Here is a 24,131-nt window from a genome sequence, read left to right as displayed (position 1 = left end):
GGGGGCAAATCTCAGGCCAGCTGAAAATGCACTTCTCATTAGGCTTCCCCACATTAAGTCAGGCAATACAGAAGAGGATATTTTCACATCACCTACACTCATTAACTGGTGCAGGTGTCTAAATTAGAATCCTAAGCTCCTCTGACAGTCAGTAGAGTAAATACGCAGCTCCAGTCCTTGATGCAAAGCACCAGGCAGCAGCTGGAAGCCTGACCGTCTGAAAATCTGAATCCCACCCAGAAATACCTTCTGTTGTGCTGCAGAGGTTCTCACTGGAGTTTGCCTACTGATATATCCCAGGGAAGTATCCTTTCCTATCCTGCCTCTGCATCACTGACATATGACCAGGTTTAGCAGCTGCCTATTATGGCCACATGCATGTCAACTGCTGACAGTAAACAAATGAACTGCTCTCTGAGGGGAAAACAAAGGGAGAAATTCAGCTGCAGACTTCAAGATCTGAAACAGCCAGTGTAGAAATCTGCAGGGCAGCAGTGCATCCTGGAACAAGAGTATAAGACTAATACTGCTTGCACCAGGAAGGACAAAGCACAAGGACTGTTACCTAAAAGATCAACATAAAGCACTATGTACTCCCTTCAAGTATCAAATAACCTGGTGCATAATTTGACTTTTCTCTAGTGGTCAAAACAAAAAAAAAAAAAAAAAAAAACCAACCAAAACAGACAATAACTGAGATAAGCAGGAATTTTTCTGATTTTTGTAAATGAATTTCTACTCATTACTATATTAATGATTTAATAAGATCATCAGAATGAAGCTCTTAGGGAGAAAAAAATTTGAAACATGATTAGTTCAGTGAAAAAGACCAGCATTTGTTAAAAAAAAAATTACCTTTTAAAAACAACACTTACCAGTTTTCTCTCAGAGTGACTACTGCTAATTTCAATTTGACATAGAAGCCTGGTCTCAGCAAAGCTGCCATTTATAAACCAACGCAATTGGATGCTTGTGGAGTTGTTCCCAGTAACAGTTAACTTTTCTGGTGTTTTTGGATGCACTTAAGAAAGAAAGAAAAAACCTACAGTTATAAGAAAAATCACACTTACTTCAGTACAGAAAAATCTTATTTTAGAAGATCAGGGAGAATCAGAAGGATAACTACTTCAATCAGCAACTGGGAAAACTGGTGCTGGGAAAGCACCTGCAAGCAGTCTCATTGCTGACTCTCTTTACAGCTATCAAACATGGAAACAGATTTATCAAGACTGAGTGTACTGCACACATGATAAGGCATTAAGACACAGGAAAACATCCTTCCTCTTACTGATTTTACCAAAAAATGAAACACCAGGCATTTCCAATGACAAGTGATAGATGAAATTTACTCAACTTTTCCCAACTTATGTGAACTTTTCTGCAGACCAAGACAAAGAAAGATTCCTAAATAATCCCACCCCAAAACTCCCTTCACAGAATTTTTTAATAATATTCAGCACTAACATGCACAGCCAGCAGAGGAAAAAAAATATCTACTGTTGGATTTGGTCCAGATACCTTAAGGAAATATGTGCTGTGCTTTGGGAATTAAGTAGAGTGAAGAAAAGAAAGAAAATGAAACAAACAGGATATAGTAATGTATCACCTGGGTGTCGGTTTACAACTAACAGAAACAAATTATTTTTTTCTCAACTCCATTTACTCTGACAATTCTAACCTCAGGCTAGTTGAACTGGGACCTGCTTGGTCACTTGGCCACTATCCTCATATCTAATTCAGTTTTTTTGAGAACAGCAGAATAGTGTAACCAATAGGAATCCCTGAAATCTCAGCCATGATTGTGAGAAAAACGTGGAAAAAGGGTGGAAAAGACAGTGATAGAGACGTGGTTATCTTCCTTTCCTTTTTAAAACTAAAAGAGAAGTTACTTCTTTCTCCAAACCCTGACAGCAGATTAGCATGCTATTATCAAGAGCATGTAATAGTTCTGATAATACCTTTGGTCTTTTCATGTTGTTTTTTTTAATGCTCCAAGTCCTGCTGCTGTAAATATTTGTAATATTTTGGCCTATAAGCACATGCTGGAATACCAGGTCACTTTACATAGTTACACCTAAATTTTAATTGTTGATGTGTAATAGAATATGAAGCAAAACATAAACTTGCCCAGAGAAGTTGTGGATACCTCATCCATAGAAATGCTCAAGCCAAGTTTGGATAGGGCCTTGAGCAACTTGATCCAGTGCATGGCATTCCTGTTCACAGCAGGAGATGGAGCATGGTGGGTGGTGCTGTGCTGGAATTAAATGATACTTAAAGTCTCTTCCAACCCCAGCCACTCTGGGACTCCATGATAAACAGCAGCTGGCTAATTATTAGACCACATATTTATCACACAGAAGTCTGTCCAACATGGCAGCTGTTGAGAACTTCTCCCTGCACAGTCCATCATTGCCTCATGGCATACCCTGGGTAATTTTGAAGTTCAAATTATTGAATATGGCAATAACCTGACAATTAAGGCAAATTATTAAAAGCATACCATGTGACAGCTCTTCAAACCCCAAGCTAACAAACAGCACATAGGAAACATCTTTTTCCCTTTTTAAGTCTTACCTCTTTGAGTTATATCTACCAAAAGAGATGACTTTGCTTGCCCGATAGGGTTGGAGACACCTAATATGAAATCATAGGTCTTTTGAGCAGGCAGTACTGGAAAGTCACAGACATGGGCTTTGTTCACTTCACTGACTTCACATGAAACATTTTTACCAGATGTTCTACAAAATAAAGGGGGAAGGGAAAAGCTTAACTTTTGAGCAATTTAATTCCTAGCAACAGGCAGAAGTCTAGACTGAAAACATGGTACAGAACAATGGGTTCAGTTCACAAGGCTTACAGAATGATTTGATTGCAGAGACATATCTAACACCACAATGCAGGTTAAAGTGGCATCAGTCATGACTTGCCCTGCTCTCACGTGAAACTCTCCTCTTCCACTAATATAACATTTCCATTCTCACACTTCTCAAAAGCCTGGAAAACAGGTAGGTCCTGTAAAACCACCTTACAATTCACAGCTAAGATTCTGATTTAAAGTATCTTTGCTCAGATCAGCATTTAAAGCATCTTCTTAATTGCTTTCTGAACTAGTGAGATCCTACACACATTGTCTTTCTATAAGCCCTGCCAAATTTGAACTAAGGTTTGTTACCTAGAATACATCCACTAGCCCCAGTTTTAATCAAAAGCAGAGAGGCAATCTGATAACAGACAAGAACAGTGGTGCATCTTGAGGGATAAAATCTAAATTGTGTATCTGTATGTATGTACATACATCTGCTTTAGTTCCAATCTGCACAAGCCTATCATTCAGTAGCACAAGTTCAACTAACTTCTTCTTTCAGGCATTTTAACTATGCTCTAGCTGAGCTCTGAGCTTCCTCCACACCATGCTCTATTTCAACAGTTCAGTGTGGGCTGACAATAAGGAAGAGAACATTTATTCTGAAAAGCAACACATTAATTTCACAGATTTGGGCTAAGCATAACAAGACTCGACAATGTTCTTACTTATAAGATGAATATAGACAGTCAGTGACTGAACCTCCTTTTCTGTGAATACCTGCCCTCTTTTGTTCACCTCTTTGCACCCTACCCAGTGGCTTTCTTAGCACTGGCACTCTAGACGACATCTGTGACTGTAACTCAAACCTCATTGCCTCCAGCATGCTTTTAAGCCACCATGAGACTCCATTTCTCATAATTTTGTGTGACTCAGGCCTCTCCTGGCTTCTTTCCCTGACAGCTCCTTTGGAATGACACAAGAGCCTCCTCTCAACATGGGAATTTTGTTAACTCCTCACTAACTTCTAATCACAACCACCAAGGAAGTCGTTGGACTTTGAAGTACTATTCCAGTGTTTCTTCTTTTTTAAGGCTTTACACAGCCTGGCCTTAAAGACAATGTAGTAGGACACGAGTTGACTGCATCCTGTGGGTGAAACCAGTGTTATTTGTCCTTTTCAATGTTTTATGGGTAACATTTACTCTGCTTGCTCTAATTCTTAACAGCAGGAGAACAGATGGAGGCTAACTGCTAATTTCTCTAGTGAATTTGGAAAATGCCCCATGACCTGTCTTACAATTGTTTCTCAGTGAACTTCTGTCATCCTGGTTAGCAGAAGCTCAGTAAATGTCTGAAATTATATGACTTACTAGGTTTCATGTAAAAAGAAAAGATTAAAAATTAGAGATTGACTCCTATTATCTTCCTGTATTTTCATACTGGCCTTGTCTACATGTTAGCAGCAGCCTGATACACTAAGCCCTTTACCTAATTGAGGGTTCATAATGGTAGAAACATTTGGGAAAAGTCATCCTTAATTCCCACTGGAATTCTGCAAGGTAGACAAGGGTTTTCCAAATTTAGTTTAGGTACAGCTTCCTGATACTCCTGGAAAGTATTTTAGGCTCTAAGCAATCACATTTAAATAGGTATGGTGCAGTAAGTCCCAGGCAGCAATGGAGGTATTCCAGCTGTATCCTCTTACTACCTGTAGTGCTGATTAATTTTACCTTTCAAATAAACTGTACTTGGTTCTTCGTTTTCCATATAGTCCACTGGGCCTGCCTGGTTTCCAGGTGCACTTTATTATCAGAAAGTTGGATGTTTCACAGCTGAGATTTTGGGGAGTATCAGGAGCATCTGTAGCATGAAAGGAAATCAAAACAGTTAGCTGAAGTTTTGCCATCCCACTGTGACATTTGGGTCACTGGTTTCCTGAAAGCATTGCTCTTTTGTTTTGCTGGGTCTAGACTGCGTGCTTCCAAAATACATGGCAATAGCTACACCCCAACCACAGAAGTAATATGGTTTTTAAAAATTACAATAAAATAGATGGATGATTATCAGCCCCATCTGACTAACACTTGACTCTAGAGTTCTAAATGGGTGGGTAATCTGGCAAATCACATGCAAACATGTTCACAAGCTCCAGGCTCTGACCTGGAAGTGTTTCACTGAAACTCTGCCAAGAGTTTTCTGAAATTTTGAGCATCAGTTCAGCTGCTGAGCAATGAAGGAATGCTGCTGGCTGTGCGTCACATTTTCTAACATGCCAGCACCACCACTGCTCTAAATTCCCCAAACAAGTCGTGTCAAGGAAATAGTCCCTTTAGCACAAATTCCATGCTGAATTTGAAAATTAAAGCAAGCCTTGAATGGCTCATCCTCTTCACCATGGCTTTGGAAGTGTCCATCTTTTCCTTTTAAGTTCAGTTCTTTGTTCCCATACTAGAGCAGTGTTGAGTGCCTTGCTGGAAAAGATGGGCAGTGCTCCCAATAGAGAGGGTAACCACGCCAACATGAGACTAGGCAGAGCACTTATTGAAGATCTTGGACACCTGAGGTGTATGAAACTGGAAAGGTGTATGCCAAATGTAGAGTAACAATATCCACATAGAGATACACCCCCTTCTTTCTGCCCTAGAGAAGGGGAACTAACACACAAAGCATCAGTGCAGGTTCAGTACAGATTATGAGCAGAGAGTCACAAAATAACACATGCTCTGGTAGATCTAGTGTTGTGTATATGTATTTACTTCCTTCACCTTTTTTTTTCCCTCACCAGCAAAACAGCCTTAACAAGACCTCTAGCTACTAGGTAGGTACTACAAGAAGAAACACTGACAAGAAACAGACTTGGCATCCCATATTTAAAAAAAAAAAAAAAAAAAAAAAAGGAAAAAGCCTAGGATTGGGATTGTCAGAGTTTTCATTCTTAAACCACTGATTTTTATTCACCCAGATGATTTTCCCACAAAAAGAAATTCTGCACAAATAAATTAAAACTGGTATATCACTGAGAAGTCATAAAAGGCTGAATTCTGTTTTGCATTTCCTAGTGCACACTTAACAGACCAAGTCAGTGACAGGATGCACAGGCTGGAGGTTGGAACACTCTTTCAAAATGATTCCAGTTTCTCCTCTCCTTTTCCTCAACCCCAAGGACCTTAAGTTCAAAGGCAGGCATTGGTAATGGGGAATGCTCATTCTAATGAGCAGCTATTGGAAGATGATAACTCTCAAATTCCCTGTGAGGAAAAAATACACAAAGCTTTAAAGTGACCAATTGTGGGGAAGAAGAATGAGCTACATTAAGTACTTGTATTAATAGGTATCTGTTTCTGGCACATATGCCTGAGCCTTGCATGGTTATACAGAGAAGATACATAGTGAGTCAGTACCTTTAAAGAAAATTCTAAAAGGATGTTTTAGAAGAACACCCGGAAAAGAGGAATTACTAGTTTCCTTTGCAGTAATTAGCTCCCAAGGAGCTTCTGCCCTGAATGAGTATCTGTTGTTGCTGCAAGTCTAACTGCTGTTCTTTATTCAACTGATTGGTAAATGAATGTTTGCACTTACAGATATTGCTCTTATTCTCACCTCGTCATGGACTATACTACAACAGATGTAAACCTAAACTTTTAGAGACTGGTAAAGACAGTGCTTGAATATTCATATGGCAATAAATTACTTGGCATTCCAGATCATTAAAAAGTACCTTTAAACAAGAGACCAATGAGAGAAGCACTGAGCCAGGTTCTAAAGAGGGCTTACATGGGTACCTTCTCATCCTTCCTGACTTGCTGTCTCCTCCATAAGCTGGCCTTTCCACAGTGAAATCAAACAAGTACAATCCCCAGTTCAACTTCAAAACCAAGGGTAAGGAGGGAGAAAAACCACAATAGTATTTTTTTCTAGCAGGACCCAAAGAGTCTCAAAACTATTTTGATTTTTATAAGGTTAATAAACATGATACATACATCCTACAAACACGACACTTCCTTCCAACCCATTTTCGAGTCTGCACACTACATTTGTTCCACTGCTATTTGAAACACTGGCATTTAGCACTCTGATGGCATGGCTTCGACTGCTCAGTTGCATCATTGTGTAGGATTTTGATCCATAAGTCATATTTGTTATGCGTTGATCTTCTTCATGGACACAACAAAAGGTCAAATCTGAACCTACGGCCACCACAGGGTCCAGAGGAAACACTCCACTCTCACCGGGTTCAGTATCTTTTCCTAGCAGAGAAGGAAGAAAACAAACAAACAAACAAAAAACAAACAAGAAACCTCACATGAGCAATTTGCTATAAGCATGGTGCTGATCAGCTAAAATGTGACTGAGGAACAATCCAACACATACAAATAAATGTTTGCTAGGTTTCATTAACTAGTGATTGCATTATTTCTCTAATCAAAATAGTCTCAAAGGCAGCAGGCCATCACCCCCTAAAGCTCTTCCTCTGACCTTGGCTTAATTCTTACAAAGAAATAAAAGTCCATGTGGTTGCAAGGCAACAAACATACCAGGGATCACTTCTGCTGGGCTCCAGTCACTCCAGTCCTTGGGGCCACCAAACTGTGTAGCATTAATGTAACAGCGAATCTTCACATAGTGTGATGTGCACTCCAGAGGCATATCTGACGTCCAGTTCCAAGAAAGAATGACGTCTTCATGAGTCAGTTTTGAGTAGTGAGTAACCTGCAAAGTTTTTGCACCAAGAAATCAACCAAAACAGAGCTGTTAACAATGACATATAATCTCCAAAGTGTCAACAGAATGGCAAATTAGGAGAAGTAAAACATAAAGTCCTCATAGATATTAGAGTGTTCTACCTAACTTTCAGTTGTGCTATGAATCTATCTGGACAAAGGCCTAAATTGCTAAATAGCCCACCAGCTAGGCAGGCTGTCAGCCAGAAATACCAGAGGGCAGACATTTGAGGGAGAGCAGGAGGATTCCCAAGAATGTAAAGAGGTATAACTGCATCTTGGGTTTCTCAAGGGCAGGAAAACATTCCAACTTCTCCAAAATAAAACTGTCCTAATATTAGCACCAGACTGCACATTTTGTCTTTTCTCCTTTATTAAAATTTATAGCACACAGCTACAAACTAGCCTGGAAGAACTCTGGTTACAAAAAAAGAAAAAAGCAAGCTGAGCATTCAGGGATGACCAAGAGTGGAGATACTGTTGGAGATACAGAAACAATGGTGTAAAGTATCTGCCAAATTCTTAAGTTCTAATTTCAAAGTCCCTGTACCAGAAAAAAAATTGCTGTTACTAAGTACCAACAGTACAGTAGCCAGCATTTCAATAACTGTGAAATTTAACAAGAAGTTACTTGCCAGAAGCATGACTGCACTCGGGTCCTACAAAGATCTACTATCTTCATCATTCCCAGTTTTTTTTCAAGTGACCTCTCAGAACATTACCAAGGACAAAAACTGTACATAAAGCTTTCACAAAAGAAGAGACTTACTTGTGCGACTACTTCCTTTGGTTCTTTCCGGAGTATCTGAATCTGCCAAAGGGCATCCAATCCATATGGGAAGACCGATCCATTATCACTCCACTTCAGATTTAATGTGGAAGTTGGAAAGTCAGGCATTAAACTAAGAATGTGCGGAGTGATGGGAACAAAGGCTTGAAAAAGATGTGGAGGAGGGGGAAAAAAAAGCCATATTCAGGTCATTAGTCAGCAGCACCAGCCCTACAGGTGTTTAACAGACACATCTCTCCTCTCTGAACTGGCTGGCAGCCATACAAACATGTAACTCAACCCCTGTAATCAGAACAAGGCTCTGTGGCTACTTGAGCATGAGAGTTCTCAGGAAAGCACAGGTGCTGATGAATCATCAGGTAGCATTTTCTTTTATTATCTCAACATGTAGATGGGCAAGTAACTGATTGTGAATATGCATAGTAGGGAAGATATCCTACCTTTCCCAACCTTCCTTCAATATCACAGTCATAAAGGAAATATGGTGGCAGCCCTTGAAGTGTGCATGAGAACACTTCTCGAGAGAAAGGTGGAAAAACACATCCAAAAAAACATTATGTTTTGTAGACCACTAGAGAAGTGGGCACTTGCAACAAAGGGACAGTGGTGAGGAGGGAGAGCAGAAGTGCAGAACAGAAGAAGCTCACATGAAGTTCTGAACACCACAGGGAAAGTAATTTTAGGCCACAGAAGTATAAAGAGCATGAGATTCTGATGGGGACAGGACAGGGAGATCAAACAGAAGCAGCTCTTCTACAAAAGTGTTGTGGTGAAGCATGAGGTTGAGAAACAGAGAACCTTGATAATATGGGCAATTCATTTGGCTCTGTACAAGCTAAAGCATTTTAAAAATATGTGTGATACATCCAAATTCAGTCCTGACCAAGGATCTGAGAGCATGCAAAGTATTCAGCACTATCAACACACTGCTCATAATAACCCAGTATGAATCTATGAGACTCATTGTATTGACCAAATATTTTTGAGTTGCATTTTGTTTAAGTTCTTGAGCTCCTATTTACTGTAAACAGAACTATGGATAAGAAGTGTTACTGACATTAGAATTTGACTACACTGAAGGAGTAAGGAGACAAACCAAAGGCAAAAACTAGACCAAGCATGGCAGATTGTGTCACTGCCATCTTCTGTTTACAACTTCCTTCTTCGCCTGGAAGGAAGTGGGAAAATGTCTAATTACTTATGTATGTAGATAAGGAATTTGTTTATAAATGCTTCCTAATTTATAACTAGGACTAAAAATGGGAAAGAGTAAGGGATTTAACATTGATATATTTTGCTTTCCTCCTCATACTCTGCCCTTGATTTTATTTCTGCTATGAACTATGGGTAATTCTTTCTCTTGAAGGGTTAGAGAAAATATGATGCATGGAAGCTTCACATGGAGTCAGCATATCAACATTCTACATACAGGAATGCTGTCAAAGAAACCTGCAAGTATATACCCATCTAAAGAGTTATTAAACATAGTATAAAGGCCTTAGGTACATACATGACCTGATACTTACAGATGTCTTTCTGGTGAATTACAAACTCTTTGGTAGCAGAAGCAGTTCCAGAGCTTTTGATTGTCACTGTGATGGAGCTCTCTGGGATTGGAATCTCAACCCTCCTCTCCTTAGTTTTAAAACACACTTGAGGTGTAAGGTCACTAAAAAGACAGATAGGATTAAGCAGTTATTTCAGCTAATAGGAAGCTAAGGCAAGTTAACTCCTGTTCTTGCACACTAATAAAAGGCCAATTCTCTGTAATAAACAGAAAGCTCCACATCGAGTTTGTGAAGGAATAAGACTTGCTTGGGCTTTCGTTAATCTCAGATTAATGGCAATCCCTCATCTTTCAAGTTACTTTTATCACAATGGTAGCTTGTGCAGAACCATAGAATCCTAGAATCTTTAAGGCTGGAAAAAAACTTTAAGGTCATCAAATGGAACTGTTAACCTAGCACAAACTCCATGGTCACCATTCAGTCATGTTCTTAAGTGTTACATCCATATGTTCTTTGAACACTTCCAGGAATGGTGACTCCACCACTTCCTGGGCACTCTGTTCCAATGCTTTACAACCCTTTTTGTGGGGGAAAAAAAAAAAAAAAAAAAAAAAAAAATCTTAGTATCTAACAAAACTTGAGGCCAACAAAAAACATGTTTCTGAAACCAAGTCATCATGATTCACCATTTCAAAATAAGAAAAACAAAAACCCCCAAACCAAACCCAATAGTATTGTCCCCTCCCTTTGTGTTTCCTGACTCACATTCCCTTCATTTCTTTTCCAAGTGAGGGAAGAAAGAGAAGGATTATCACCTGTGTCCACTTCTTAGAAATCTTTCCACTCCCTTCTGCTGCTCAGCTGACAGGGAAAGAGCAGAGAGCAGGGCAGAGCATTCCTAAGATCCCAGGTGAAAATGTAGCCTGTGCTTCACATTTGTGCAGTGCTCAGCACAATGTGAACTGGCTTTTGTCTTGAAGATGCAGATATATACAGGGACCAATAGCACATGGGTCAAGTCCCTTTGCTCATTATCACTGATATGCAATTAGAAAGGCAGAAAGTTTGGAAAAATCCAGACCTTCCTCTTGGGGGAATGATGGCAGGAAGGAAAGCAGAGAGAACAATGCCAGACTTCCTGCTGCAGGACTGTTACTCACTCATGAACTGGAACTGGACCCTGGAGCTCCCTCAGCTGGAGTCAAGAGCTTGGGTTGAACTCTAAGACTCGTACAAGACTCTGGGCTAGAAAAGGCCAGCTGAGATTTGAGTGCTCACAAAGGCTGTTACTCTTTGGTACTGAGATATTATTAGAGGATGTTTGGGCAACTGAAAAACAAAACCTCTTTCCCTCAGGGATGTCTGCAGCAAGCTCATCTTGACTCCCTGCTTCAGGGACTCCAGCCTGTCCTGCTCTGCTAAGGAGAAACAGCAGCAGCTACATGATTGTTCTTGTTCAGAGGGCAGTACCTCATGAACCCTGCACTTATGAACCCTGGCCACAGAGTTTTATATATGGTGTTTTTTCAATAGAAATGATAGCTGGCAATGCATCAGGAATAATGAGACACAGAAAATCAAGCATGTAGGTGGACTAAGTGCAGCCAAGCCATGGGACCCCAAGGAAAAGTCTGGGCTGCCTGCAGAATTTACAGGAAAAAAAGACAGTACAAATATCTGGACTGGGGGAAGGATCAAGATGCAGAATGGATTTGAACTCATCCCTAGCACATGATAAGTATTTGGCAGACCCACAGCATGGGGAATTGAACATGTAGTTCTCATTAGTGAAAAAACACACAGAAGATTTAAGTTTTTATAAACTTTTCTCAAAATTCTCAACTTGTATGCAGTTCAGAAAAACTCTTTCAATTGTGAAATAATTTTTACGTTTCCTTTAATACAGCTTAAAATTTATAAAGGTTGTAAGGCAGTCACTGAGAGATCGTTCATGTTTTTCCACATGAAATCCACGTGAATCTCAACACTTGTGTCATATATTCTACTGCTTTGGCCCACAACATCAGGATTCACTGCTTCCAACTCTCATTTCCTTTTGGACTGAACCTGTTTTGAAGATATCCCTCATGCAAACTCTGAGCAAGGGATAGGCAGACACACAGAGAAGTCTGAGTAAATAAGAGCATCTTCCAGTCCTTTGAAATCAGCAAGCAGATTTTGGCAGGCAAATTGTTAGCATGGAACAATTTTGCCAGAAACCCTGCCACTGCCTGAGTTAACAGGGCCTAGGGGGAGCACCACCCAAGGAAAACTGGTGGGGAGATGCTGGGAAACAACAGCATCAAAATTTCCATGGGCAGTGGCAGAGGAAAAACTATACTTCCATCAAATTTGGTTATTTTTTAAACAGGTATTTGGGGAGACTTACTTGGTAGTGTAGCAAAAGTCAGTTTGTCCATGTCTTCTTCTAGAAGAGACTTCCCAAGTACAGAGCATTTTGTGTAAATTGTGCGTTACACATTTCAAATTCTGGGGGTTCCCTAGGGAGCCTGAAATCATATAAGAAATACAGTCAAAAATTGCAGGTCAAAAATGAGCAACACTAAAACAACTGCTATTTTTCACATCTCTAGCCATTTTTCTTACATTTTTATTGCATGAGTATGTGGCCAGTATTTTAAAACTATTGAATGATTTGTGTGTCTGATTAGACAGCCACAGACTCACAGATTTCTAGAGATACCTGAGATCTGGGATTGTACTCACATGTACAACAGAGGCAGCTGTCTCTTTGCACAATACCCATTCGTTGCCTAGCCTAATAAGCAGGCTTTGGGCCAATGGCAAAACCACAAGCTTTGATTTTAACCTAATGAGTTTTTTGCTCTCCTCCATGTCAGACATGGAGGGGAATTAATGACAGAAGGGCAGTAAATGATAATGTGTGAAATGGTTGAAGAGAGCCAACACACACAGCAAAAAGGTTTCAATGCAGACATTTAGACCAATGCATATGCAGACTGTCAGTGGTACTATCTAACGAACATTGGAGAATTTAATACCCAGTTTTTCACTGGCTTGCAAGATGCTGCTGGGTGCTGGAAAGCAGACACCAGGCCTGGCACTGCCTGCATCCCTGAGATTATGTGGGGCCACAGAGGCAACAGGTTTTGAACATACAAAACATACATACATACAGTAGAAAAGCAATGGAATTACAAGGTAGAGAAGCTACAGAGAAAAAGCAATTAGTGAATTACATTGCAATAAACTTACCTATCTCTTGGCTATATATTGAGCTTCTTAAGCATAAAATAACTAGTGCTAAAAGGCAGCGGAGGCTTGAGTTCTTCCACATTCTTAACTGTTTGTTTTAAGAATAGCAGCTTCAGGCAGGAGTAAACGTCATCTTCCAACAAGATGGTCAGTTCTAAAATTAAATACAGAAATAAAAAAAAAAGACCAAAGTTTTGAATTCTGGACATGGTATGCCACAAATGCGACTTTTTGTTCCATACTCTTTTCTTCTTCAGTAATGTCCCAGGCATAGCAACTCCTTTTTCTTCATTTGGCAAACAAACCTCTTCTCTGTTACAACAACTCTGATTCATGTATTTTCTGTAAGACATTTCCTCCAAAATCATAGACATAAACCTCTACAGTTCATAGGTACATTTCAGAACTATCCAATAGCCAAACAGAACAGATGAGAGAGAGCATTCCCCTAAGATAAGCCTCTTCATTTTAGATGAAGTGTTGTATCTACAGTATCTACAGAAGATATTGTATATCATGAATGGTAATGTCCTCTGATTCATTTATGCACTTAAGACAAAACACACCATCTGTTTTCTTCTTTGTTCTGCTCAATTTTCAAAAAGCTGCAATTCAAAGCTACAGGATGCCCGTGACTGCAGAACCAGATCTGATCACCCAGGATCACTGGTTCAATGCAGTGTTAAATAATAATCCCTGAAGTAAAAATAATGAGGGGGAAAAAGTGAGCCATTTATTTATCAAAAAATACTTGTTGCTTCAACTACTGATTTTAGAGTAAAAACTTATCTGGAATATTATGTGTTCATCAAAGATTAACTGATTTCTTGTTTTAAAAAGAGAAGCTCGGCTGGTAACACACTCAATTCCACCTTTAGGTTTTGTTCTCAAAAGATAAAAACTGAAGGAAAACCTATCCAAAATCTCAGTCAATACCTGGTGAATGGTTTCCCTGCTACCTGAAATCTTGAAGACATAAGCACCCTTTTAGAGACCCTAACTCTAATGTAGCCAGAGGTCTTCTCTCAGCAGCCAACAGCTGGAGCTGGGTCATTTGCATGTTAGAATATGACCAAGCCTACCTGTGCTACAGAGCAGCTTTATTCCCAGTTTGCCCAGGCTCCTATTTTGAAAGGCTCCTGACCTTGACTCAGAAATATCTTCCAAAGCCAGACAAACACCATCAGAATAACAAACTCTGTCTAAAAGCCTCTGTAATTATAAAAGAAACCCCCTTAAACTGAAGTTGCCTGCACCACCAGGTCTATGCTCCCTCATCCCTAACTACATTAGAGGACTTCTTCAAAGACAATTTCTAGTTTGCAGAGAAGTCCAAACCCAAAATTTCAACAGCCCCCATATCAGTTGGCAAGGTCAAGGAAAGAATAAAAGGCACTGATGCCACTTGAAGGAAAGAGAACTGAGCTGTGATGTTAATTAAATCTCAAGCCTCTCATATTAATCCCAAACCTCTAAACACATTACCTTGTACTTTTGTTCAAAACCTATTTGGTCACGCCAGGTTTATGAGGTAGACTCAGCAACTATGAGTGTTTACACGCATTTTAAGAAAATCTTGTTTTCTGCATCTCTTTCAACACACAGTTCACTGAGTTGTCCTCCTACTGCAGAAGTTTTAACAGTAACATCATAGCAGGGCATTACAAGAAATCTGAGTCATGTGAAGTTCTCCTAACACAAGCACAGTTTTAATTTCAGTTTCAGTCAGGCACAGAAGTGAACCTATGTAGTCTCATGCAGAGTATGAAGAGAGTCTTGTAAACCACAATCTTTCATAACAAGAATAGACTCCCTAGCCCTTCTGTTCTTACACACATTTTATAACTTGCTGAAAAGTTGGCAATTAGAAGCTTCATGTCACATAATTAAATGTCATTAGTCAGGAGAAAAAGACTCATTTTTATAGGCTTGTTCTAATTAAAAAGTTACAAAATAATTTAAGTACTTTAAAAATTGGAAGTTTACTTCCTTTGGATGAAAGCTGCCTTCCATCAGTTCAAGGCTAACTCAAACAAGGCATGGATATTTTTCCTTACCCTGAAAGAAATGAAAAGCATGTTATCCTCTGGACAGAGGTACTCTTATAAGCAGGCATATTTATTTAGGACCAGTGAGCTCAACATAGTCAGAAGGTAAAATCTTGACAATGCTGGTTGCCTGGAGTGCAACAAAAGCAGCTGTTACGTTAATAACATAAATGTCTTTACTCTGAAGATGTTTGTTTTTAAAAACACTATGAAGGAGGTTAAGCCCATTGTCTCTACCAGAAAGAGCTACAGGAGTTAAATCACTTTTAACAGATGTCCATTTAAAAAAATATCAGCAACAGCACAACTCATAACAATCTCATTTCCTTGGGCAACATATTCATGTCACTTCACTGGCACTATGATCATTGCTCCCAATGCTTCACAACTATCTCTTACTCCATTTTAAGCACATTACTTTGTCCTATCTCCAGCACACAAAGAACAGTTTATCCTCTGCATGGCAGCAACCTCTTACATAGAATATGATTGATACCAGATCCCTAATAGCTCCTCCCTTAAAAACTCCAATTTTTTTTCACCATTTCCCAGTCTCAGTTTTTAGACTTCTGATTATTCCTGGAATAAACATTTCTCCATGAACCCAAGCTGCTGTATCCACAGTTCTGAAATATCTCTGCCCTGAGGTCTGAGCATTATCAAGAGCAATGAAGGAACTTTCCTAAGGCGAACCTATGTGTTTACATAGCGTTTGCTGTATTTGCTTTCTCCTACATTCAGACCTTGTTGACTCAATTTCAGTGTGTGATCTAGCCTCAGATACTGTACAAAGCTGCCACGTAGCTGTTTATTTAGTACTTCAGACTCCAATCTCATCCTCAAATAAATGGACTGCAAATCTCCTGACTAAGTGTGAGTGTGTTTGCAGAGCAAATTCACCTTAAAGTCTTTGCCTGAAAAGGTCTTTCACTTTTGGAATTTTAAAATACAGAAAGAGCCATAAATCTATGCTAAGTAAAAAAAAAAAAAAAAAACGAAAACTGTGGGTGCATATAAAAAGTATTCACATGCAAATTCATGCCATAACAACAGTAAAGGCACGACAGGTTTCTGTGTAAATTGCCCTTTTTTAAGGGCATCTATTACAAGCAGGATTCCATCATAACTGTCAGAAGGTACAGCACATGGGAATGTCCTGAATTCTGCCCAGGGCCTTATGTCATGCAGAGGACCTACCCTTGGGCTTGTGGACAGGAAAAAGGAGTTCTGCCCTTCTTTTTATGCAAACAAGGTAGCAAATGAACAGCTAGATTCAGATTCTTAACCACTGAAGCCAGCAGTTGGTGGCTGATATTTGAAAGAGCTCAACAGCCATCATGGACTTTTAAATGATTTTTAAAGATGTTTTGATGCAGTCAGTGCATCCAGTGATGATCAGATAGATCAGAAAGGGAAAAGTACTCCATGACAATAATAAGTGAGAACAGCTTTGCTTTACCTTGTCAGATGTAAAGAAGGTTAAAGTTTTTATTACAAAGTGAGAAAATGAGAGCAGGTAAGACATTACCATCCTCTTTAGACTTAACTTCTAAAAGGGGAAACCAGAAAATAACTGGTATGTCTCTTTCTGACTGTTATTACGTATTTCTTGGCTTAACTGGTTCTGTGTATCTTTTTTTTTTTTCAGCATAGCTGACCAAATGCTCAATTCTCTTAAAAAAAAAAAAAAAAAAAAAAAAAGTGTTTTCTTAGTCAGTTGTAATAGATTGGTTCTTTAAGCACAAAAGTTCTGCAGAGCTTTGTTGTACTTTTGAGTTTTCTGGTCTCCGAATGTGCTTCATTGTCAAGTGCTTGGAAACCACTTTGAAAACAAACAAATAAAACATCTAAAGAAAAAAATATCAATAATCTTTCCAGCCTGCTTTCTGCCTGCAGCCTGATTTGACAGTCACAATTCCCTGGATATGTTTTTTGAAAATGTCTATGAATTCAGAATTAGCTGCTGAGTTTTCATAAATATTAATTATTCTGCTCCAGAAGTAGATACCTGAAAAGAAATGGTTAAAAAGTCAGCTTATACCAAAGGTTTAGGAAAATAAGTGAAGAAGTCTAGATGAAGCCATGAAATCAGTAAAAACATATGCAGTAAATGCAAATGAAGAAGTTTCTTTGTCAATAAATTTTCTCAAGTTACAATTTATAAATTGCCTCCACAGCTAAATGTATCATAATAATTTACCACCACATTGGATATTAAAAGCTCTTAAGGAAAATTATTACACAGCATACCACCAAAATATTGTACAGAATGGTAAGGGGCTGCATTTCTAGCAGTACTAAACAACCATTACCTCAAATACTGCCAGGCAGAAATGCAGGTGTTAAGTATGTGCCTAGATCAAACCTTGCTAGAAGAAAAATTACTATGCTCAGCACGTAGAGAAAGATCATTTTACTTGTCTCTGCTGAAAAATACTAATTCAGCTTCAAAGTAAAAGAAAACCCACTCACATCCAGGTAAAAATGCATATATCAAGTTACGCATTCTACTGCTGCCAAATGAAAGCTTCCCAAAAATTCCCCTATCTGAAAAACCATGCCAGAAGTACACATTTCTGGGAAACCAAGCAAATGGCCAATACAGCTGACAGTAAAGGCAATGAACACAGAAACAGAAGATGAACTGCCTTTCTTTTAGAACAGCTGATCCCACAGTCTTCAGTCTTTGACTTTAAAGCTAGCTTAGTAATAAAAAAAATAATAAAAAGAAAAAAGAATTAATAAGATTTATTTGAGGGAGAGGGAACTTGGCAGTTTTTCAATTTTTCCACCTCCTTGAAAGAATTTCCAAAGTTGAGACAAAAATCTCTAGTAATCTAGCTGCAGGCTTTCCCTCTCTGTTTTATAACATGGCACCATTCCACTTTACAAAGATTTGCAGGACATGAATCACCAAAACTCGTTTATAAACGGAGACTGAGTCCCATTTGGGAATCTGGCTTTCCCCTGTTCTGAGGAATTAATTTAAAAATCTGCTATTTCTCTTTCTGAAAGCTGATAAAATAATTCAAGTTTCCTATCTGCACGAAATGTCTTCTAATCTGCAGCGGAAGAAAAGAAAACAAAGACAGGGTGTTAATATATTATTCAGTAAATGTGCAGGAATACACATGGCCGAACTTTCAGTCCTATGAGACATTTGTTTTGTTGAGGTCTTTTTCCTGTCAAGCACAAGAAGAAAAATTCCCTCCTCACTGCTTCCCCTAGCTGCCAAACAGCAGCATCACCTCTGAGATACTGGAAAGCCACTGCAGTTAATCTTGCAGGCACCCCAGCCTGCCTCTGCAGGGAGAGGCGAGAGGTCAAGAGACAATAGAAGCACAACCCAAGGATCAACACTTCAGCATTTCATTTTCAAAACTCCTGCTCTGAAGCACCACCCACAGAGGCAAGGATTTTAGCAAGAAATTTTACCATCAAGGGTAAAAGTGCACCCCAGATGGAGTAAGTATATCATCTGTCTCAGCTTCAGGGACCAACTTGCAACTGCACCTGCATTCCAGTATTTTCAGTTCTTCCTTTTTTTTTTGAATCTGATTCCAGGACTGTTAGGTCCTATGAAAATACAAATAAACAAGCTGCAGACTGGGAGAGCCACAGGTAATTTCCAGGTGGTGATTTGCATCAGAAGCACCCTTACCTGGCAAGGTCATGAGATGACAAATTTGTGAATAAGCACACAGCTCAAGGACAACTTTATGAAAGCCTTCAGTACCTGTTGGACAGCACAACATACACACATACAGACCCCTAGAACTTGCCTTTTGAAAGAAAGGAAAATATGTAGTGGAAGCAGATACCAAATACTTTGTATGTGTATTTGTACAATGTATACAATTTTGAGATGGATTTGGAAAGTACAGTGGAAGACTTCTTTGCATGTAAACCAAGAAAACTCCATGAAACAAGAACAAGACAGAGACCATAGGGAAAAATACCCCTGTTGGGACTGATGAGCTGGAAAGAAAAAAACCCACAGTGATACTGAAGAGGTGGAGCAGTCAGGCAGAGCAGTGGACTGAAAGGGCAGTACATAGTAAAAAAACACTGTAGGAACAGATTTTTTTTTCTACCACAATCAAAAGGTAAATAATTAGGTGACTTTTCATGTTTTTCAAGCAAAATATGCATTTTGCACACTTTGCCTCTTGCTCTCTGTTTTCAATTAAACTGTATGCTAGTTTAAAAACTCTTAGTCCTACTAGGTAATTTTTTTATGCTTTATTCACAAGAGTAGTTCCTAAGCCAGACACTGCATTTAATGCTCCCAGCATGAGATTTTCAGAAGAATGAAAACACTTTCAAAGGAAAATTGGGTGTCTCACTCCTGACTTTGGAAGCCTTTGCCATATCAGTTAGTCATCAAGTACATGTTTAAATACAAGCACACCAATGACTACTAGGAGCATAGCACTGCTCACCAGATGGTAACAACAAAAAACAAATTCTTCTCAGAAACACAGTGAGCCCAAATACTACCAAAAATAGACTAAATATGTTTCGGGATATTTGCAAGCCTGTTCATGATTTACTGTTGTTACATATTAGGACAGTATTATTATAGATTACCTCTAGGCCTTATTAGACATCAGAAAAGGCATGCTAGAAAGGTCTGGACTGCAGTACAATAAAGGTTGGCTTCACACTGCAGCTATTTCTTTAGCAGCTTTTCTCCACCCAGCTGCCGAGTTTCACCAAGTTTGTAAGGACACAGTATGCTGAGATCTCACCTCCTCATCCTGACTGAAGTGAACCTGAGCAGTGTGTTCAAAGGTTACTGCAAGGGTGAGGGGACTGACATTATCAGATAAGCCCAGCTTCCTTAGGAAGTCAGCTCAAATTAACAAGCACAGATTCTTCTGCCACAGAAGGGCAGATGGAAAACACCTAATCATCAGAACAAAGAACAAAGCAAAGGGGTGAAGGTTAAGGGGCACTACTGGCCAAAAGAGAATTTTGGATCTTCTAGATTATTGTGCAGTGCAGGAGAAGGAAACAGCTCAGAGTCATTTGCACACTTGTGTTCTAACCCATTCAAAAATTTTCTTGATACTTACTACAACTGGCAAATTAATACTGTATGGAGATGAAGGATGTACTTTTATAAATCTGATTCAGCTACAAGCATTTCCTGATATGCTTGAATTTGGTGACCTCATGATCGACATACTTCCTTGAATTCTTGTGCTTTACAACACAGCATGGGACAAACACAGTGAGCAAATACACACAAGTCTGATTACTAAAAAATACCTCTTACCATGACTCCTATGGCTACCCACTATGACTTTTCAACATTTAATACAGGTGTAAAGCAGACAAAAAAATGCACCCCCCCCCTTTTTTTTTCCCCAGCACATAAACCAAGAATCTAATGAAAAAACACAGAGAGGTTCCCCACTTCTCCAGTGCTAATTGCATTTCACTACATATAACTGTAAGAAAACATAATCCAATTATTGCAAAGCACATTTCAGTTTTGAAGGGTACTGTTAGCTGCTGTGTAGTTCTCAAAACAGCATGTCTTCAGATGAAAATGTCATTTGCCCACATCGTCAACTGCACTTTAATCAACGTCAGGTTGAAGGGCCAGATCGCATCACTCAGACTTTATAAAGACTGCAGTATAAAACTGCTGCTCCTTAGAAGAGTCATATTATCTGCATAATTCTGTCCCTGCCCGTTGTCTTCAGCTCATACACCCTTATGAACTCACAAACATTAAAGAAGTTGACCTTATTAATGAGAGTTTATTTTCCTTTATCTGGAAATGTCAAAAAATTTATTTTGAACTATATGACCTTTAATCCTCTTTCCATCACAGGAAAAGCCTAATTAGTTTTATAAGAGAACACTGATAATTACTGAAGCAATTCCAAGAGTGCTTTTTTAAAAAAAACGAGCAATGACCAAAGGGTTGTAACCCTTCATTGTTTACAATAAAACCTGTAGTATTCAAATTATTTTTAAGATACAATTAACCAAATCCAAAGAAAGACTCTTCACATGTGCAAGGAGCACATAAATAGATCAAATGCTGAAATGTAGCTTTCACATTAAATAATATATTGAGAACAAAGAGCAACAGTTATGTGATATCCTTTTAGAGTGAATGTAAGGAATGAGAGCCACTTACGAGAAATAAATTGATTTTTTTAACTAATCAAGGAAATGGGCAATTCCTGAAACTACAGATCTATATTTTCTGACAAATTCCTGTTGTGCTAATCTTTATTGAGACTAAAAGCTCTCATGACCTGTTGTAGTTCCTCTCTTAATAAGTATCTGACAGATCACATGAAGACATACTGCAGCATGTTATCATGTATGACCACAATTCCACTGGAGTGGGCAAACACTTTCCTCTCTGCTCTGCACACAAGTGGGGCCTCAATGCTGCCATTCCCCATCCAATCTTTACAAAGGAGGAAGGTCTACAACATAGTAGGACATCATCAGAACAAGTCAGTCCATGTGTAATCACATAGCAGTTGTATTTCCTTCGTTTATTTCCTTCACATGCTGTTTTAATTGTACTTTTTTCCCCCTGGAATTTTTCACTTACGCATATATATATGCATATCTCTCCTTTTAAGGTGGCAAAGTGTGGGAATTAAGTACTCAAAAATACAAATATTGACTTCTGCAGTTAACATATATCAGATCTGGTCCCTTTCCTAATTAAATCTTGCAGACACAGGCTATGAGAAATTAATATTAGCCACGCACTTCACACACATACATCGACTCACTCACATGCCTGCTTATGATAGCAGTACTCCCTCATTCTCTTACTGCTCACATCTTCCACTGGAGCCAGGGGCCCAAAAGACAAGCAGGCACACTAATCCAGCTTTCTGAGGGCAACACTACTCCTCCTTTTCTGCTCTGCTCTTCTCACAGAGAGGACCCTGCAAACGGCTTATGGTCCACTTGCAGATTTTGTAGCAGCACAGCAAACCAGTGTCTCAATATAAACTGACTCTTCCATGTTATCCTTTCTACCCATCTAATAGATTTTGATTCTGCCAAGAAACATATACCACACTCAGGTGTAGTGTGCTTATTCATGCTATCCCCTCTACAAACAGGCAGCACTTCCTTAAGTGTATTGCCCTAACCAAAATTAATCACTTATTGCAATGCCAAGGGCATTGTTTTGCAAGTAAATTAACACCCAGCTTTCAATTTCCAATAATTTAGACTGATCATTCAGTTTAGGCAGAACACTGTCTAAAAAAAAAATATAAAGGAAAGTTGAATTTTTTTTTTAAATTTTTGCTAAATGACTGCAAATAGAATTCAAACACAGACTAAAATTTCTCAGTCCACAAAAAAGATGTTGAAAATTCTGAAGTTTTTCAGAATAATCTAAATGAGAAGTTTATATTTTGTCTGTTGGCTGGGTTTTTCTATCTTAGAAAATTTATTTATTTTCCTTGGTGTGAAAACCCTAGCAGGCCTTTAGATGTTTCATGGAGAGTCTCAGAATAGAAAATACTGCTATAAAAGTACTTTGAAGAGATGTCCTGGTTTCAACAGGGATAAAATAATAAAGCAAACTCTGTACCATTAGAATAATGATCAGAAAAAGAATTAAAGCAATGAAGATATTAACATTTTAAAATAATACACACAATGGCTAAGATCCATCATTTTTACTGCTGTAAGATAAAACAATGTTTTTCTGCAATTTCTTTTAGAAGTTAAGAAAACAGAGAAACAAGTCCCTGTAAATAACCCACCAACAAGTGCTGAGACAGCAGCATCTACAAGAGTAATGAGGCTGCACCTAATTTAAAATTTAAAGAAGCTCATACAAGATTGAGACTGCTACTAATAGGACATAGAGTGAGTCAGTCCCTCTGACATGATTCATGCTTAATATAAGAAAACAAAACAGAAATTTTCAAGGCCACATCTCATATCTTCACTTTCACATGACCATCATTATAGCATCTGTAACTTGCATCTGCCTCTTCTCTCTCAATCCTCCCTTGAAAGTGAGATTCACCTCCTGAAGCTCTCTTTTTCTTTTCTCTTCTGAAGGGTGACTATAAAAAAGAGCTGAGGAGAGGAAAAAACAACCTTGGATTTTACACACACAAGTTAATCCAACTTTTCTATCGACGCTTAACAGGGTTCTTCCTTCCTGCTATTATTAGTAAATCTCACAGTTTACTTATCTCAGTATTGAGCAGGCAGATAAAGAACAAAAGAAGAAGGATTTCTTACTTATTAGCTTCTGACACCAATAAATTCTGCATATCTACACAGCTGAATGGAAAAACCTCTTCCTGTGGATGGCTGCTCATCACATTTTTCATGCACTGTTGCTGATATGTTTAACTTTTTTGTTTCACAAGTCAGCAATGAAGCAGCTATTGTTTCCAAAGTGCTGAGCAAGTCCGAGTGCAGGAGCAAGAGACGTGGGACAATTCTCATTGGTGTCTCTGGTGGCTGCAGATGGAGGTGGCCAGACATGGGGGAGAAAAAGCAAGGACAAGAGGAACCTGAAGAGCTGGAGAACTAAAATGGGTGTATGTGAATGGTGTTATGTGAATCATACCTTCTGTTTCAGTTTATTTTTAGTTTCTATTCCAGTATTCTATTCCTTAAGAAAAATTCTGCTCTTTGTGAATCTAGTCAGGCCTATCCACACACAGAGCACACAATGCACAATGCCAAGCTTATCCTTACAAGTTCACCTGCCCAAATCCAGAGACTGACAGAACCTTTAATATTATGGTATGAAACATCAACACATCATTTTTCCTTCCTTGTGTGAAATATTCTTCTACAAAAGCTCGTGTCAATCTCACCATGAATCAAGTCATTAGAACTCACAAATTGCTATTTGTTATACAAATAACACCACCTCAAACAGCTTTGGAGAGTCCTCTGCTTCTCCCATTTCTGCAACGTTCCATACTAAAGAGCTATTCACAGAATTGGCACATGGACTATGAGTGCAAAACATATTTAGATGCCAATATA

At 38.8% G+C, this 24,131-nt stretch overlaps 1 protein-coding gene across 4 annotated transcripts in view; it reads right to left on the bottom strand.

Annotated features, from left to right (window-relative positions):
- LIFR (LIF receptor subunit alpha) overlaps nucleotides 1-24,131 on the bottom strand; it is a 49,434-nt gene that overhangs the window by 16,898 nt on the left and 8,405 nt on the right. For all 4 annotated transcript variants that reach the window (XM_079330096.1, XM_079330097.1, XM_079330094.1 and 1 more), the window contains 9 exons: nucleotides 13,066-13,219; nucleotides 12,218-12,338; nucleotides 9,847-9,989; nucleotides 8,300-8,463; nucleotides 7,345-7,519; nucleotides 6,790-7,056; nucleotides 4,540-4,669; nucleotides 2,578-2,741; nucleotides 876-1,021 (listed from right to left, as the gene is read on the bottom strand). In XM_079330096.1, the coding sequence (XP_079186222.1) occupies nucleotides 876-1,021; nucleotides 2,578-2,741; nucleotides 4,540-4,669; nucleotides 6,790-7,056; nucleotides 7,345-7,519; nucleotides 8,300-8,463; nucleotides 9,847-9,989; nucleotides 12,218-12,338; nucleotides 13,066-13,147 (1,392 nt within the window). In that variant the 5' untranslated portion in view covers nucleotides 13,148-13,219. The remainder of the gene's footprint in view (nucleotides 1-875; nucleotides 1,022-2,577; nucleotides 2,742-4,539; nucleotides 4,670-6,789; nucleotides 7,057-7,344; nucleotides 7,520-8,299; nucleotides 8,464-9,846; nucleotides 9,990-12,217; nucleotides 12,339-13,065; nucleotides 13,220-24,131) is intronic.

This window comes from Erithacus rubecula, assembly GCF_903797595.1.
Source record: "Erithacus rubecula genome assembly, chromosome: Z".
Classification (NCBI taxonomy): domain Eukaryota; kingdom Metazoa; phylum Chordata; class Aves; order Passeriformes; family Muscicapidae; genus Erithacus; species Erithacus rubecula.
Note: the sequence above shows the minus strand (reverse complement) of the source record. Positions and strands in the feature narration are given on the sequence as shown.